The sequence below is a fragment of the Hylaeus volcanicus genome, chromosome 6 (assembly GCF_026283585.1).
Source record: "Hylaeus volcanicus isolate JK05 chromosome 6, UHH_iyHylVolc1.0_haploid, whole genome shotgun sequence".
Classification (NCBI taxonomy): Eukaryota; Metazoa; Arthropoda; class Insecta; order Hymenoptera; family Colletidae; genus Hylaeus; species Hylaeus volcanicus.
In genome coordinates, this window is record NC_071981.1 from 3,438,226 (window position 1) to 3,456,338 (window position 18,113).

An 18,113-nucleotide genomic window follows, 5' to 3' on the forward strand; every position below is an offset into this window, starting at 1 on the left:
AAATATGCTATGTCTAAAATAGGATGAAGGCCTGAAGGCAACCGTTCCGTCGATATTATTGATAATCTCGGTGTGTGCGTACCTCCTTCTACACAGACATTACTTCGATCTAGCTGACACACTTTTTTTCTTTTTTATCCGATTAAAATGTGGGAGTCGGAACAAAAATCTCGTGGCGACAAAACGATTAACAACTGGCATGCAAGGGGGTGCTCGAGAGACTTGTCCGCTGCCATCAGGATTTTTCAATTACTTTTTAGTTCTCTCTGGGTAAAGAAACATGTTTCCAAATAAGAATCGTATGATTTCAATACACGCAACGTGATAATTGATATCGAAGCATGGCGTGGCGTTAGAGATGGAAACGATCTAGTTTATAGGGAAAGTACAAAACGTTATCCGCAGCTTTCGGACTACTAACTTAACACCTTGCCACTTTACGCTTTTCGTCAACTTTACACAATAACACGGGATCATTTCAACTTCTGAACGATACTTATGAGATAAACATTATTTTATTAAGAAAAATAACTGTTTTTTTTCCTAAATACAAGTAGACAATATTGCGAACTGCACTTGTCCGAAGCTTAAAGAGAGTTCGTAGGGATATAAGTGACCGCAAATATACTTTTGAAAATTAATTCTTATTTACTGCCTGTCAATATTATCTTTGATTTCGTATTGCCTGCCTTACATTATTGTGTATCTTTATAAGCGCACAATGTGACACAGTTGGCAACGTGTTAAATCACAGTATACAGTCGTCAAAGAAACAATAATATGGTATAATTCAAAAACAAAAACATAACTTGACACTTATCAAAGTAAAACAACTGATGTAATGCGTCAACAATGGTCACTACGTAATTATATTGAAACAATACGATTTTTATTTATAACATTTCCTTCGTACGACGATTACAAAAAGTTGAAAAATTGTGACGACCGATAAGTCCCACTCTGTACACACATATATGTTCCACATATGTTCAAGTGATCTCTCTGGGAAGTCAACCCAGTTGCTTTGCTGCGATACACGTGAACATGCTTGGTTATCCCTTTTGCATATACAATAATTTCACTAAAAAGGACTATCGATAACGTGGTACTGAAATAAGAACGATTTACTTTATTCTATAACGTAATCAATACAGTACTTTTTTTTTTCTTTGTATGACTTCGTTCAGTATTATCGCTATCGGCTGTCGCGCGGTTCCAAAAAATCGCTATACTCTTTAAAAAAAAAAAAAAAATCGTGTTTCGAAGACAGCATATTGCGAGATGATACGATACACAGGTGTTTGTTTGTTTATTTCATCTCTTTCTCTCGCTTTCCCTCTGTTCAATAATCGCAAAGGACCCCAGTAACGATTATCGATTCACACACGTTTCAAAGAAGACACAGAGTACGCGAGAAAGCAGTTCTTCTTCACAAAAAAAAAAGGAAAAAAACGAACCACAAAGCAGTTTCGTTACACGCCTCGCATGAGATTTTTAGTTATAAGCGATTCGTTAAACTCAAACACCTAATGTGGCAACTTTCCTCACTCTCACACTCTCTCTCTCTCTCTCTCTCGCTCTTTCTCTCTATTGAGCTCTAGCTAAAGAGTTCAGACACGCTGGAGAAAACCGAAACGTACCTCAAAGAATTGCAACACAGAAGAAAATGGTTAGAAACAGACGGAGAACATTGAAATTTTCCAGAATAATCGATGGAGGGCGAGAGTCGTCCCTTCGTCGAGGGGCCTCGTTCTTGACCTGGACTCTTAGACGTTTCATCTTTTTACTTGCACATGGTACAGTATTCTAGCACCAATATATGTCTCGTGCACTTCTACATATCCATAAGAGGGGAAAAAGAAGAAACTTGAGAAAACCGACTGGTCAAAGTTTCGATAACTAATTCTCTACTGAAACTGTAGGGAATCAGAGAATGAGTGAACAACGGCGTAAATAATGATTTGCAATATAGTTTGAAACATATTTAATGAGGAATAATGCTGGTTATATTCACGTGAAATTGGACATAAACACACAGTACTACTTATACTTCATTGCATTATTTATGAATCAATAGACTAATATACTTAATCATTATTAGACTAATCGTTAACCTAGGATTGTGATCACCCATCAACGTCAGCCACTACCTAAGCAACATTCCCTCTTTTTTTTACTTTTGATATAAGAACAAAATAGAAATATATATATATATAAAAATCTTTTTTTCCGACTCAAAACAGGAACTTCTGGACAGTGATTGACTGTCGCCAAGAGTCCTTGAGTTTAGTTTAAAACAAACTTCGTATGCGAATTTTGCATTTAAGTAAATTAATAAACATAATATAGAATAATAATAAACCGTAATAGTCGTAGATAATAATAGGTAATAGTAGTAGTAAGCTGGCAGCAGTTAGAACCAAATATATATATATATATATACATAAATATATACATAAATATATATATATATATTCTCGATTGAAACTCGCGCTAGATGACAATCTGACATGGCACTGACATCCAATTTTGAAAGCATTCGTACACGCGCGGCACGCACTCTAATTTTTCTTTTGTTTCCTTTGTTATCGTTTTATCTTGTTCGCGGAAATCTCGTTTTCCCGTTCCGTCTGCATATTCGTGCACAAAAACCAATTTTTCCTACCATTCTCCCTCTCCATCTCTAACGTTGACTCATTCTCTCTGTCGTTACACTCTCACTGTTCCTTTCTCACCCTCTCTCACGCTCATACATACTTTCCCCCACTTCTCCCTCTCATAATTCTTCCCATTCACCCGTTTCGCCCCTCGACGTGCAATCAGCTGCCAGATAATTTATCTCGTTTTCTCCGTTTTTATATTCTGTTTGTTTATATAGTTATATAACCATTTTCCCAACGACTACGCACTAAATAGTTCAAATTTTTTGCACTTTTTCACCAACAACAACCGGATTGTTGCGCCGAATCTCTTGGGCGCCCATTTCTCTGTAATCGAATTTGCAATCGTGCTTATCACTGTATCGATGCACAGAGCAGAACAGTCCTCCACAACGGCACTCGAATCCTGAATAAAAATTACATTATTAATTATCCCGTTTGAAAATCATTCATTTTTACCAATAGTCTACTCACCCGTTAAGCCAACTTTTTTGCGACACACCGCGCAACGATTTTTCTTCTTCTTAGATTCTTTATCAGTCTCTTTGCCATCGAAGCAGTCGTCCGCATCCCCACTACTCACAGATCCTTCTGCTACTGCTCCAGTGCTTACACCTACTTCGCTTTCTTGATCTTCCCTGTTTATCTAGTATAGAACATAAACGGGTTCATTATTAGCGATCGTGATAATAACTTTATAGTAAATACAACTTGCCTAACTTGATGAATATCTTACAGAACACTTGTAAATCAAATAACAGACGAATTACGGTGTTACTTAACCATTGGAGTGCCATGAAACGTTGTACAAGTTGCAATAATCAATTTCAGAGACATCATATTTATTTACATATATTATTTTATAGGAAACAGGTGATCAAACAATATAACTCGCATGAGACGACCGGACATGAAAATGTTAAAGACAGACATCGCGAAAATTCAAGCATGCAGTCCATTCAACTCCTGATGAGCTGTTTTTGCTCACAATGAGCTGACACTTTTGGGATACTAAATGGAAGAAGCTTAATTGCATTATCTGGCACTCAAACAGTTAGTAAACATACAGAAGATCATTTCTTAATCTCTAATTCTGGTAACATTGGTAATTATAGCTTAACAACTTACTTCTTTGGGGTTAGGCAGATCTGTCATTGGTTGAGGTATAGTAGGAATGGTAGGTTGGGCCGTAGTTCCTGTTGCTGCAGGACTACCAAAACCGCCTCCTTGCAACGTGCCAGCGTTACCAGAGACGGTCTGTGATGTTGTTACAGTGGCTGCGGATACAGGAGGTTGTTGCTTCTTTTTTAAGTTTTCTTTGTAACAAAGAGAACAAAGGCCGTCCGTAGCCGGCGAGCCATAAAATCCACAGCCGCTGCGGCACAAAGCTTGCATAGGATTCGATTCTCGTTCCATTTTGTCTGCTTATACCAGTAGAACTTCGACGTTTAAGCGAGTCCTTCTGTTTATCCTACTTGCAATTACTTGAAAATTATCAAGTATTTGCAGTCAGCTAAGCGAGGGATAACTAAGTGTCTCTTGCCACAGCTCGCTCTCTGGTTGATCCGTTGCGACCGTTTGTCACCATATATTCACCTATTGAAAGTAATTTCCTTTTATTATCCATTCTAACCACACAAAGAGACAAGTTTTCTCCTGGATATCAGTCAATTTATGTACATGCAGTATCAAATTTACATTCGCAATTTGCTCGATGACTACATCAAATAGTATTCGCGAAATTTATGAATAGGTTATAATAGAAGCGCAAGTTGTCCGAGAACGCTAAGAGACACAGTGAAACATGAAACAAAGTTGTTGTCACTGGCTCTTCCGAATGTGCAAAGATTTAATTTTAGAAAGTACTGGTTTGCTCACATTTTGTCTTCAGCGAGACACGACTCGTCACTAGGTGTTTGATCATGAAAAAGGCGTTGGAACAGCATGATGAAACTCGCGACAGTTTAAAGGACGAGAAAACGTAGATGATCATTACACACCAGCGTGTCACGATGCGACGACCGCGAATAGTCGAGTTATCGTCCGTAGAATTGAGAAAAGAAAGAGAAAACGGAAAAATAACCTTCTCCCTCCCGGAATGACAAAAAAAAAAAGGAAAAAAAATATACAAAAATCAGACACGAATTTTCACGTCAAATTTCCACTCGCGCACACGCGTGCACACATAAAAAAGTCTCTGTACACAGAATTAGAAATCAGCAGCAGCAGCGACGATACAGTGAGACAAGGGCCGTTCCCCTCGTGTGGAACTGCTGGTCGAGAGAGTGATTCCTCCAAGGGCAAATAAAACTCGTGAATCGGGAACAAGGAGAGAGAAAAACAATGGACCAGGAACCGAAGAAACGGTGGAAGAAGGTAGAGACGACGGGACAAGTTTGGAATTTCGACGACGACACAACCGATCCGATTTTCCTGTTCGGCGCAATAAAATCCCGATGAAAGAGGCGTGATCGGGAAACGTGATATTACTCACTTTCCAACACGCAGTCGTGTTGCAACCAACGCACAACATGGAGTAAGAATTCGTTCGAGGCATTTAAGTGGGTTCTCGTATCCTTATCGCGACGTTAGACGGCGTGCCATCGATAGCCACGGGCCGACCTAGGTCTCTCTCCTAACTCGTTCGCACAAATCTCGACGCAATTCACAAGCCCACTAAATGCGCGGGTATAACACGCTTTGTCTGCGTTGTCGCTTACACCAAGCTAAAACGAAACGTTACCAAATAGCGCTCCCTTTTTCTGTCTGTCTCTCTCGCGCTCTTTGTGTGCAACTTCGCGCTCGAGCGCTCGATATTACTTCAATCCGAGGAACCTGCAAGGACGGTGGAGAAACAACGATAACGACGATGGCCGAATGTTTTCATGATGGCACAAAGTACTTTTACAGAGGCGAAACTGGCGTTTTTCAGGTCTCGATTCTTACCGCGCATGCGTCTTCTAAGGAGTATAGCCGTGAACGTAGGTACGATGCCTAAGCGATATCGATAGTAAAATGTGGAATTAGGAACGAGATTCAAATATGTTCTAGTGAAATTAAAATACGATGACGTTTTCCTATAACTGTATGTTCTACTTTAGAAGTTTTTATTCGAACAAACTACTCAGAGAAAATGGACTTGAAAATGGAGATTATGATATTATGATTCAAATTTTGCCGCGCTTCGCACAAGATGATGGCGATATAGTCATGCAGCCTTTGGGCGGACGTACAAATCAGTACAAACACTGACTACGACACATCGTGGTTACCCATGTTCTACTTTAGAAATAATTTGTTCTAACCAACTACTCAGAGAAAATGAACTTTTCTAATATTATGAATTCAAATATTCCCGCGCTTCGCACTCGATGATGGCGATATAGTCATACAGCCTTTGGGCGGACGTACAAATCCCGTACATAGAGGTTAGATTAGATTCAGGTAAGATGTTGATTTCAAATAGTTTTACAAACAGAGAATGCTTTGTGAAGTAAGTGAAAGTAAATTATAAAAAGAGAATGTTGTTTTCAAATAGTTTTACAAAGAGAGAATGCTTTGTGAAGTAAACGAAAGTAAATTATAAAAAGAAAATGTTGATTTCAGAACATTAGAATTCCGGCACAGTGAAAGGGCCACGAATTAAACGAACGGGATTCGAATCCGTTAGTTCCTCGAACGCGTGACGTCATTGTAATAATTCCTAATCAAATCAAACTTGAATCATGTAGCAGAGGAGAATGACAAAGAGAAATTTTCTTTTAGTCACTGTTAACTCCAATCGCAAATGGTTGACTCATTTTTATTTCGCATTGTAAGACACGATGACAACTGTACATTTACAACTTTTTCACATCGTACTTGAGATTAGGCATTGTCTTCTTTGTTTCAGATTGCTGAATTTTTAAATTTACCACGCGATGGTAATAGTTGTCGGAGGTATGTACGTTCGCCCAAAGGGTGCACGCTAGTCTAAAGCGCGGCAATATTTGAATTGGCCATTTTTTCTAACAATTTCCAAACCACAAGATCTCCCAGCAAAACATCAGGATCACAAAGGGTTAATGACTGAAGAGTAGAATTTGTTATAAATCTTCTAAATACGTATTTAAACAGGTTAGAGAACTTCAACTCGTTATTGACGTACAATTGCGAATGTTCTTGAGCTCTAATATTAGTCACTCTTTGAATTGCGATCATGCAATAGACATCTACTCGATAGAGTTAGGCGCTTGTCAAAATTAACAATGCAATCACGTGATGTAAGAACTGCACCATGTTATAATATAAATAAAATCCATTCTTAATTGCATCATTTTCTTTACAGATGGAAATGTTTAAAACGTTTGTCAAAAAAAAAGTGGAGGACCACTATCGCTGCGACTATTACATGAAACATTCTCACAAAGTCATGGTTATCAACTGCTTAACGTGCTCACGATTATATGAGATATATGAGAATGACGAAAAATTCGTTTCCGGAAGAGCGACAATAAAAAAAGGGACACTAGAGTCAGCTAAAAGACATGTACTATCAAAGTAAATTTAGGAGGAAGTTGTATCGTTGACGATACCCTCCCCTCCCCTATTGCGCACGTGGAAGGACACCGTGAGAGTTTAGTAGGTAGGTCCTGTACCTCTATACACGTTGTGTAGGGAATTCCACACAACTCTCAGCCCTCCAAAAGGGTCGTGGATGCCTTTTGAAAATTTCTCTCGGCGAAACAAGTGCCGAAGTAAATTTAGAGAGATTAAATTGGGACAATTCTGATAATGAAACTAGACGGAGAGAGAGAGGAAATTTTGACCTATAGATATGGTTAAGTATCAAGCGAGTAATCTTGTCCACGCACGGACACGTGAGCACGCGCCACCGATGAACGACAGTGAAATCCCATGAAAGCGTCATCGAGCGAAGTTATTCTCCGTTGGTAATTGTACGTGCAGCCATTTTACATCACTCATAGCGGAAGAAAGCGAGGTGTGGCTCATTCTAATCTACACTGACACTAGCGTCAATCTGCTAATCGTTTCTATTGCGAGCATTCAGCCCCGAGAGAGTCGACACACGCAGAACCTGTTGGTTTTACAGAGTTACGCGCGTTAACCTCCCGTTGTTGGAGCAAACAAACCAGTCGCCATCGTCCGAAATCCAATTAAACGAGTCCCCTCCTCTATTACACCATACGTTTCGCCTACCGCGGACCTGTTCCATCTCGCTAGAGATTTGTTCCATCCTACCGTGGATATTTTATACCATCTACCGTGGCACCTACTCGCATGGACCTACTCTCGACTTAGCAAAGTCGCAAACAAGCCTCTCTGGCTTGAGAGACTGCATGGAACTGAGCGACGCGCCGCAGAAAGGAACAACCAAGCAAGCTGCTCAGACACACCAAGAGTTTGTTTGTGAGCGTGGACTAGCGATGGGTTTGGCCAATTTAGCTCCGAACAATCAAAGTGTCGAAACTGTTTACACCGTTACATAAAGATAAGAGGATTCATGAAAACTCGAGCCGATTAATTGCGATGATAAATTGTAAGCGTTCAGCAACGTCACCGCTCGGAGAAATTACATCAGAGTTCAAGAGATTCTTCGTCGTACGGGAAACTTATACTTTCGACGAAAAATGAATTGTATCGATAGAAAAAGTAGTCATATAGATGGAAAAAGTAGTACAAAGGTATATTTTGTATGAACCTTTCTATTCTTATGCTTGGATAAACCTTTATGGTTGAAATTAACTAAGACTTCCGGGTGTAAGCTCTATCCTTTGGATAAGACGATGTATTAATATAACAGTAGAGATCTGACTCAATGTAACCCAGAACTACACCAAACTTAATCCTACTGTAACCAACCTAGACTTAATAACTTAATCCTAGCCTAACCCAGACCTAATCCGGCAAATAGATCTGGGTTAGGTATGTACTGATACACCAGTCTGTTATTCGAACCCTAAAGAAGCTACCTGCAGTGTTTCTAGCAAAACATTGGAGTATCTTATCCAAAGGACACGGAAGCCTCGGTTGATATCAACGTCTATATTTATTTATGATCTATTTCCATGGTTTCCTAGGAGCTTCAAGAAATTTCCAACGCACAGAACTTGCGTTTTACTTTCCAAGAACTCGACACGGTATCCCACAAACTGACTCCTGGATCATCGGTTTATTTTGATGTCGGAAGTACACGAAACGCGTCTTGGTTTCTTTCTGGACTGTGCGCGAGATTTGAAACGCATAGATAACGATGAAGTGATACGCGTGCACCGATTAAAGTTCATAGAGTTTTTTCGAGTTTCCCTGATTTGAATAACAATAAACACAGAGGAACGAGAAAAGATCGTGTTCCAGCGTGACGGGTAGACGTTGTGGAGTGCCGAGTGGCCATCGCTAGCTTAAGGAGCACATGAAGGGCCAAAAGGAAGGGGATTTAAGCCAGTGCGGATACGGGTGCACGGAAGGGGGTATGAAAACCGCGGGCAGGGGCAGAGTACAGGGAGGATAAACGCATAAGTGTGCTTTTGCGCTTGAATCGTATCGGCGCTGCCGTCGTGCGGACACGGCACACACGCACGCAGTCAAAGAGCACGAAGAAACGGGACGGACATCGGAGACATGGCTTCCATCCTTGAGAGTATGCACTTAATCAGAAATTGCGTCGTTGTTCCCTTTGTCCGCTAAATACGTACACGCTACGTAGCGCGGACATCTTTTTATCAATGGTGTACGCGACGGGATAAGAGTAGGGACGAGGCGAGAGGGAACGGAACAAAGAGGCGGTTATAATCTCGTGGTTTTTTGTCAAAAAGGCCCATTGAATTAGACGTTGCCGTCGACGTCCACGAATTTCATGGGTATTCGATAAAAATAGTCGCGGTAGACGAGGCGGGTAGAGCTATTGCGACACTTACCAAGAGCTGTTGCGGTGTAGCAGGGCGCAATATGTCAGCTGACTTGACGTGTGACCGATCGTAATCCTGCGCCAGTATCCGACATAATTCTCAGCGGAACATCGAGCCCCACGGTAACAAATCCAGTTGATTCCGGTTGCTGCTACGCGACCCGCACTCTCACAAAACACGGATATCGGTTATCTGGTAAACTAAGCTCCTCGCACCAAACTTTCGATTACGAGATAGACGACCAAAGCTGCGGGCACGGGAACAAATACTGCCGATGACTGGTGTAAAGTTAGATCTCTTACCCTCCCCCACTCTGCATGCAAAGCACACGGAACCAGGGTCGACAGCTCCAACCGGACCCGTTTACAATTCGAGTTGTCCAGAATTTACGCCGCCAGGCGGCAGCACCAGCACCTGAAATTGTAAACGCACATTATGATCGTACTCGCAACCGACTCTAGAGTAGGCTGTGGGTCCATGCTTGTGTACCTAAATGCGTATATGCAATCTTCGACCGTATAAACTTATTTACACAGGTGGCCCAAAAATGTTGTAACACCTTGAAAGGGGTGGTTCGGGAGGTGATTTGAAACGACTTTTTCCTTAGCGAAAATGTTGTCCGAGGCTTCGTTGAAGAGTTATTAACGGAAAACACTGACCAATCAGAGCGCGAGTATACCGATGGAACGCTCGCGGTAGCGTATGAGCGCGGCCGCCTAGCGCGAGCCTACGCTCAACCGGCATACTCGCGCTCTGATTGGTCGGTGTTTTTTCTTAATATCTCCTTAACGAAGCCCCATCCGACATTTTTGCAAAGGAAAAAGTTGTTTCAAATCACCCGAACCACCCCTTTCAACAACCTCCAACATTTTTAAAACACCCTTACATAAAGGTAAGTTTCATTACTCACCAATCAAAAGTCCCCACCCAAAAAAAATTCCTAGGAAGAAGCGTCCTACGATTTACCGCAAGGTCCACCCTCAATGTATTACTATATCAATGCTGGTTGCGCTGCCGCTCAAATTGGTTAGTGTATACCAGTGTAACCATTTAAACATAGCGAATGCGAGTGAAAGTTAGTGACAGTTAGTGAATATTAGCGAGCGTCTCTTCCTTCCATTGGATGTACATTTTTCAAATTAACGCATCTATAAGAAAATGAACAAATTATTTAGCTACCCCATACTATTATCCGTAATAAACGTAAATTCACCAATGATACTTTGGCGATGTAAAGCAAAACATATGTAAGTAAAATCGGAGCTGAGTGATATAATCACATCGCTTATAAGAATACGCAAAGTAGCGAGAGAAGATGAACACCCCGCAATCGAATAAGAAGAAGGGCAGGAACAGAGTTAGTGGTATGAATAGTGATTGTGCCAGCCCTACGAACACGGAGACTCTAACCTTACAGGAATCATCGAAATTTGTTTTGGTATGACGTGTATTTTATGACTGTTTACCATACACATAATCGCATAATTTCAACCCTGACTAACGTTTGTAGTCGACTGTCATAAGTTGTGGCAGTTTTTTTTTTCAAATTCAATGAATAGTAAATACAACGAAAATCAACATTCCACGATTATGCTATTGGATTATTTGCTTTCAAGGTGAACCCAATCGGCGAAGATGCACACAAGACATTTAAAATTGGAATCACTGACTCTGTGCCCATCATTTCTTTGGAAGGAAGCGGATTTGATGAGAAAAGCATGGGACAAAAAGGTCACAGTATATCCACGGATAAAGATAAGGATGAAAAGAATATTCTTAGTAGCTTACCTGTAGCAATGGTTAAGGAAATAGACGGATATGAACAGCAATTAGGAGAAGCAGAACCACTTCCTAATTCATATATTAGATTCATGGAACGCAGCGGCGAAGAACTTGATGGTGTGCAATACTGTCTTGAATGATATTTATTTTTACTCAAACAATGACTTGAAACTGACTTCAAGTGTATGGTAAAACATCTATTATCTGAACAAAAGTGAGACATATGTATATAGCTTTGTGATGAGCAATTGTTAAAATGAAAATGGATGTTCAACAAAAGTAATGGATTTGCTCTTCATGTTATGTTTACCATGTGTCTTTTCAAGTAATAAACATACATCTTTCAAAATGATTTCATTTGCTGTTTTATTATATAGTAGGAACTTTGGTCATCCTCAGCCAATTATCTGAAAAATTTGTCTCCTTATTAGTTTGGATAATCGACGTTCTACTGTGTATTTAAATGTCAATTATAATTTTTATAGTTTCTCATAAAGATGATTACTTTTTTAGGAGAAGTAGAATATGATTTGGACGAGGAGGATACAGCATGGCTGTCCATAGTAAACGAAAGACGATTGGTTTCTGGGCTTACGCCACCCTTAGAACCGGACACGTTTGAATTATTAATGGACAGACTGGAAAAAGAATCTTACTTTCAGCAACAAAGTAACGGTGGTGGAGGAGTAGCAGCCGACGAAGATGCAGTTTGCTGCATTTGTATGGACGGAGAATGTCAGAACAGCAACGCGATATTATTCTGTGATATGTGCAATCTTGCTGTTCATCAAGACTGTTACGGCGTACCGTACATTCCTGAAGGACAGTGGTTGTGCAGAAGATGCTTGCAAAGTCCTTCGCGAGCCGTTGACTGCGTTTTATGCCCCAACAGAGGCGGTGCTTTTAAACAAACCGATCGACCAGCTGCATGGGCGCACGTTGTATGCGCTTTGTGGATACCTGAAGTCAGATTTGCCAACACTGTATTCTTGGAGCCTATAGATAGTATCGAAAGTATACCTGCTGCTCGCTGGAGACTCACATGCTGCGTGTGTAAACGTAGAGGTTTCGGCGCTTGCATTCAATGTCACAAAAGTAACTGTTATGCTGCGTTTCACGTGACTTGTGCGCAACAAGCTGGCCTGTGTATGCGTATGAGAACAGTGCAACCAGCTAATGGTGAACCCATGCTAGTACAAAAGACGGCTTACTGCGAAACGCACACGCCTCCTGATTATCAGCCTTCCACCAATCCTGCAGATGCTAGAAGAAGAGCAATTGCTAATAAGAAGAGTTCTTCCGCGCCTGTTATTTCTATTCCAACCATACCACCCGAACGTATTCAGGAAATTGCTGGGTAATAATTGATAATTTCATTTTAGATGACATTTATTGTAAGTAGATCATTTATTTCAATGATAGACTGCAATGTTTATTAGCTTGGCGGAAGGATTACCGAAAAAGAGTCAGCTGATACAGCGCCTTATAGCATACTGGACTCTAAAACGGCAGAACAGGAATGGTGTCCCACTTTTGAGAAGACTCCAAAGCTCCCATCCACAGTCTAGACCACCACCACTCGGAGGTTCCTCGCCTCCTCCAGATGGTGAACTGCGCGGAGAATTGTATCGGCAACTGAAATACTGGCAGTGTCTACGTCAGGATCTGGAGCGAGCGCGATTGCTATGCGAGCTGGTCCGCAAACGAGAAAAATTGAAAAAAGAATTATTTAAAGTGTAAGATTTCAAAAAATACTTGCAGAAATGATTTGTAACTCAATTGCTATAGAAAGTTTAATAAGTACCTAAATTTAAGGGACGTTTAATCTTGTAGGAAAGAGAAGTGTTTGTGGTTCGAACTGCGCCCATTGGAAAGTATTTTGCGTACTTTGTTAGAGGCTATTAAAGCGAAAGATGTAAATGATGTATTTGGACAACCAGTAAACACCAAGGAAGTTCCAGATTACTTGGAAATTGTAACACATCCTATGGATCTCTCTACGATGCAGGTAAGCACACTTGTATACAAGAGAAACTTCATTTGTGTAACAATCTTCTTTTTATTTAAATGTTATGTTAGGATAAAATAGAAAGGCAAGAATACGATACTATCGGAGCCTTCGAAGCGGACTTTATTTTGATGGTGAACAACTGTTTGGCATATAACCGTAAGGATACGATGTTCTATCGAGCTGGAATAAAAATGAAGGAACAAGGCGGTGCTTTGATAGAGCAAGCACGCAAAGACTACCCCGATCTGGATCCTATTAGTGAATCCGAACAAACGGCTTCTAAATCTAGAAAAAGGGACCGCGCCAATCGAAGTCGAGGAGAGGCTGAATCACAAACCGGGGAGAAAGAAGTGGGAGGTGTAAATAGAAGAACGGTTGTTTTGTTTACTCGCAAGGCCAGAGCACGTGCCAGCAGAAGCAATCAGATGTTTATTTTGGATGACGATAAGAAGAAACAAAGTGATAGCTTCAAAGTGTACCGGTTAGTATCGCTATTTTTAAAAATATCTGAAAGTATCTAAGATATATATTTAAATTTGCAGGAGTGGAACAATGGACAGCGACGTTGGAGAAGGTGAAAGTCAATCGTCTAGCTGCAGCAGTTGTTCGACGAGTAGGTCTAATACTCCCGATCTAGAAGAAGAGAAACAAAAACAAGATGTCGACGAAACTAAGAAAGAAACCGAAACTAAGCAAAGTGCAGTGAGTAATGGTCTGGAGGCTCTGCAGCTGGTGTGGGCAAAATGTCGCGGTTACCCGTGGTATCCAGCTCTGATAATAGACCCTAGTACGCCTAGGGGCACTGTACACAAGGGTGTACCGATACCGGCTCCGCCAGACGACGTACTCGCACTTGCAGTCAATTACAAGGAACCAGTGTTTCTTGTTCTTTTCTTCGACACCAAACGAACATGGTAATTATATTCTCCCGCAACACTCTTGTTTTTTATACTATAGAGACAAATACGATTTTGTTGTAGGCAATGGTTGCCAGGTGAAAAATTGGAGAAACTTGGAGTGTCTCAAGAATTGGATGAAGCAAAGTTGATAGAGTCCCGGAAACCTACGGACAGGAAAGCAGTGAAGAAAGCATATCAAGAAGCTCTCCATTACCGGAAACAGACTCACAATACAACATTAAATGCTGGATCAACCAATTAAATTTTAAAGTTTTGACTAAATATTATTTTTAATTAAGTTTAAGGAGCTTGTAAGTATGTAAAAAGAATTGTAATGTAATCGTGTAACTTATAGACTTGTGCTAAGTCGTACTTTTCTAGAAATTCTATTTATAACGTTTTTAAATAATGACTGAATTAAACTATTTAAAAGAAATGAATATTTATATAAAATTCTTATTGGAATTAACCTACGTCATTTTGGAACAGGATGTGTATAAGGTTGTCGGACACTTTGGGACAATATATCATCAAAAATATCTGTATATAATTTTCACACTCTTTTTCCGGTTGATACAAATATAGGGCAACAGATGGAATGTGCACAATGTATACTTTCGATGACTCTGGTGTTGATTTATTGGTTCATCTCTTTGTCCAGGTTCAGATTCTTCTCCACGTACTTGGTAAGTTCTTTGGCATACATGTCCAATCTCTGGGTCATCTGAAATTTGAAAGCCAACACGTAGGAAGATCATGAATAGTTATTTCTAACTACATCGGAGGTACACGCAAAAAATTGCAGCTTACTCTCAAACACCACAAGTCTTTCATCTGACGACACAAGTTCAGATCTACTTCGCAGACCAAAAGTCCGTCCTTGCAACGGCTCAAACCAGGAGTACGAGTACCATCGGGAGCAGTGATGTAACTGGATCCATAGAAATGTCCAAAGTCACGGTGCGCTGGAGCACCATCTCCAGATGTAAACTCATTGGGGAAGACCTCGGTTCCAACTCTATTAATTGCGCAAGTGTAATAGCTGTTTGCTATAGCTGCACATCTCGCCTCGATGGACCAAAGTGGCTCTGACGTGTGACTAGTAGTTGCCGATGGATTGAAGACAATCTAGACAAGTAAATTTAATATAAAATAGTTTTTACTAACTACTACTGTTATTTACTAATTCACGGCCGACCTAACCCAGACCTAAGAAACTTTAGATCCTTAGAGTTTTAAAAAGATTTTTAGATTTAGAAATGAATTTACCTCTGCACCATTCAAACCAAACATCATCCAGTTTTGAGGATGATGACGACCATAGCAAACATTGATAGCAATGCGTCCGAAGCAAGTATCGAAAACTGGGTGGCCGGTGTTGCCTTCCATGTAATAGGTAGATTCATTGAAGTCACCCACGCGAGGAATATGATTCTTCCTGTGTTTTCCAATCACTTTTCCATCTGTGCCAATCACCACCGATGTGTTCCACAAGGTGTCGCCATTTTCAGTGTCTCTCTCCAAAATCGGAGAAATGATTACCATTCCATAACGTTGAGCAAGCTCTGACATCAGTATTGTTGTTGGTCCATTCTCAACCTCTTCGGCAAATTCACACCAAGGATATTTCTCCCTTGTACAGAATACGAATGGCATAGCTGTAACAAAGCCAACGAACTACTTAATTATAATACTTCAATTTCCAATATTAAAATGATAACAAAACTTTTAAATAAACTTTTCCCGTGATAAACATGCCAGAGGTTAATAAAAAATTCATTTACATTTGATATCTAAGAATAAATATGCTCAGTTTAAGTAAATAAAATTATCATTTTTGATAAACAATGTTATTATCTTCAATCTTTTTACTTCACTTCAAGTTAGTTAAGATATAAAACAGTCTTATCTAATTTAGTTACAAGAGTCTCAGATTAATGTATAAACAATGTATGCATGAGAATGTAAATATACATAGTTCCAACATGGAAACGTTATCTAGACATGTGCTCCTGAGTTTAATAGCTTTTAATATTCTTAATAATTTTATCTTGAAATGAAGCTTCAGGTTCAAGTATATCCATGAAAATTTGTGTATTATTACATACCCCAAGCTTCTTGAAGACAAAGTACATTAACACCACAGGCTGCTGCATGGCTAACATATTTCTGGATTTTCTGATGAATAGCATCTCTCTGCTTCTGCAATGGTTCAGTTGTCGGTAACACTACAGTGTGCTGAATCACTCCAACTCTGACAATTCTAGAAGGTCTTAACTGTTCTTGAACCACACCATCCATAACATATCCCTTGACATCAAGGTCCACATTTCCTGTCCATTGTGGAAGCTCCAACTCTCTGGAGTTATAATGTACATTTAACAAGATATGACAAAATTTATTAACACTTAATAGATGGACCATGTAAATTTATATTTTTCCATTGTGACTTCCTAAGATGGGCCACATAAATTCACGTACCATACCCATCCTTTAAGTGTTAAGTAAAAAATGGTATATTTGCATGTAGAAGAGAAGAATATTTTTTAAAAATTCAGAGAATATATGATTTTAGGCAATGGTCACCAGACAAAAAATTGGAAAAGCTTGAAGCGGCTACACTGTTAAATACAAATAGGCTGACACACTTGCAACTGCTTGCAACAGGTGTCAGGAATGAAATGTTGCAGAGTAGGTATATCAAGGTATACGAATAGATGAAAAGACGTAAAAAAAGATGATTAGATAAAAAAATATAATAAATCTTACTGTAATTCACGGCCGTATAATAGGCGTTTTACTTCTGCCAGTTCCTTCTCTGGCAAGTTCTTCTCCAGGATATCGTCGATGGTTTGGTTGAACACCGTCTTGTTCATCTTGTTGAAAGTGGTAGATAATGCGTTATTTACTGAGGTTATGTCAAGAACTTCTGCTCGCGTGGCAAACTGGAGATGAATTGCTGGATGCAGAAATTTTACTCAATATATATACCGATGGCACTGGTAAACATGTGTCAGAGCAATGTCCGTTAATCTACATTCAAAAATACTCCTCAATGTTATCTGGCTAATTAATTTACTCTCGCCACATACATGAACATTCTTATTTTTCTTATTGCATCGTTGTAACAATTCACCTAAAAATACGAAAACTTTGTATGTAGCGCGCTATGTTATGTTATGTGTATTATACAAAATTGATGGAAAAACTACTGTACCTTGAGGTTTTGAAAAGTTGTATTTATAGTTAATACTTATTGTAGTGTATCCGATTTCTGGAAATTTCTTTATTTAAGTAAACATCAATTTTATGAATATGTATCTTTTATGCATAAGTATGAAAATGTATTTATTGATTGTTTTTTTATTAAAAGTTTCGTTATTTAAAAATGATATAACATATCATTTTTCTGTTATCTATAATTAAATATAGAGTTTTTTGGGTGAAGTCGCAGTATGTAAACAAGAATTAAGTATGCGATACATAGCGATAACGTGCAGAGAATTTCTCTTATCTTATGCTGCAACTGTGTACTGTCTATTATCGTGAGTCAATAAGTTCATACATGTATCTCGCATCAAAATATATAATTATCAAAAAAATAATATAACATTTGTTTTCTTCTTTGGTAAAAATTGACTTTCGTCTCTTTGGTTATCAAAAGCGATACACTGTCTTGAACTTATTTTATTATAGTAATTAATGTAATTATCTCTCCGCGTCTATGGTACAATTTTAATACTAATCATGTGAATGTAGAAAATCCCCTTCCAAGTATTTCTAAATAAGCCTTCGGCTACTCGAAGGAGCCTTCAGGCTTTCTTAGATTTGCCATTAGAAGCATGCAATAACA

General features: G+C 39.4%; 3 protein-coding genes across 5 annotated transcripts; 1 reads left to right on the forward strand and 2 right to left on the reverse strand.

Annotated features, from left to right (window-relative positions):
• Window positions 1–493: 493 nt before the first annotated feature.
• Window positions 494–9,855, reverse strand: LOC128878442 (AN1-type zinc finger protein 5). 3 transcript variants are annotated; one of them, XM_054126648.1, is made up of 4 exons: window positions 9,578–9,855; window positions 3,789–4,256; window positions 3,135–3,306; window positions 494–3,066 (listed from the first exon to the last, which is right to left on the reverse strand). In XM_054126648.1, the coding sequence occupies exons 2-4, from the start codon at window positions 4,074–4,076 to the stop codon at window positions 2,918–2,920; spliced, it is 609 nt and encodes a 202-aa protein (XP_053982623.1). In that variant the 5' UTR covers window positions 4,077–4,256; window positions 9,578–9,855; the 3' UTR covers window positions 494–2,917. The 3 variants fall into 3 exon arrangements, with proteins under 3 accessions (XP_053982623.1, XP_053982624.1, XP_053982625.1); XM_054126649.1 differs by lacking the exon at window positions 9,578–9,855 and adding an exon at window positions 5,155–5,388; XM_054126650.1 differs by lacking the exon at window positions 9,578–9,855 and adding an exon at window positions 4,539–5,127.
• Window positions 9,856–10,585: 730 nt separating this feature from the next.
• LOC128878434 (bromodomain-containing protein homolog) lies at window positions 10,586–14,696 on the forward strand. The gene is made up of 8 exons (XM_054126637.1): window positions 10,586–11,006; window positions 11,185–11,467; window positions 11,864–12,707; window positions 12,790–13,086; window positions 13,184–13,358; window positions 13,430–13,842; window positions 13,904–14,275; window positions 14,342–14,696. Exons 1-8 carry the CDS (start codon window positions 10,884–10,886, stop codon window positions 14,520–14,522), a joined length of 2,688 nt encoding a protein of 895 aa, XP_053982612.1. The 5' UTR covers window positions 10,586–10,883; the 3' UTR covers window positions 14,523–14,696.
• Window positions 14,697–14,785: 89 nt separating this feature from the next.
• Window positions 14,786–17,396, reverse strand: LOC128878438 (beta-ureidopropionase). Its single transcript, XM_054126642.1, has 5 exons — window positions 17,030–17,396; window positions 16,369–16,619; window positions 15,530–15,918; window positions 15,071–15,388; window positions 14,786–14,984 (listed from the first exon to the last, which is right to left on the reverse strand). Exons 1-5 carry the CDS (start codon window positions 17,134–17,136, stop codon window positions 14,898–14,900), a joined length of 1,152 nt encoding a protein of 383 aa, XP_053982617.1. The 5' UTR covers window positions 17,137–17,396; the 3' UTR covers window positions 14,786–14,897.
• Between the last annotated feature and the right edge of the window lie 717 nt (window positions 17,397–18,113).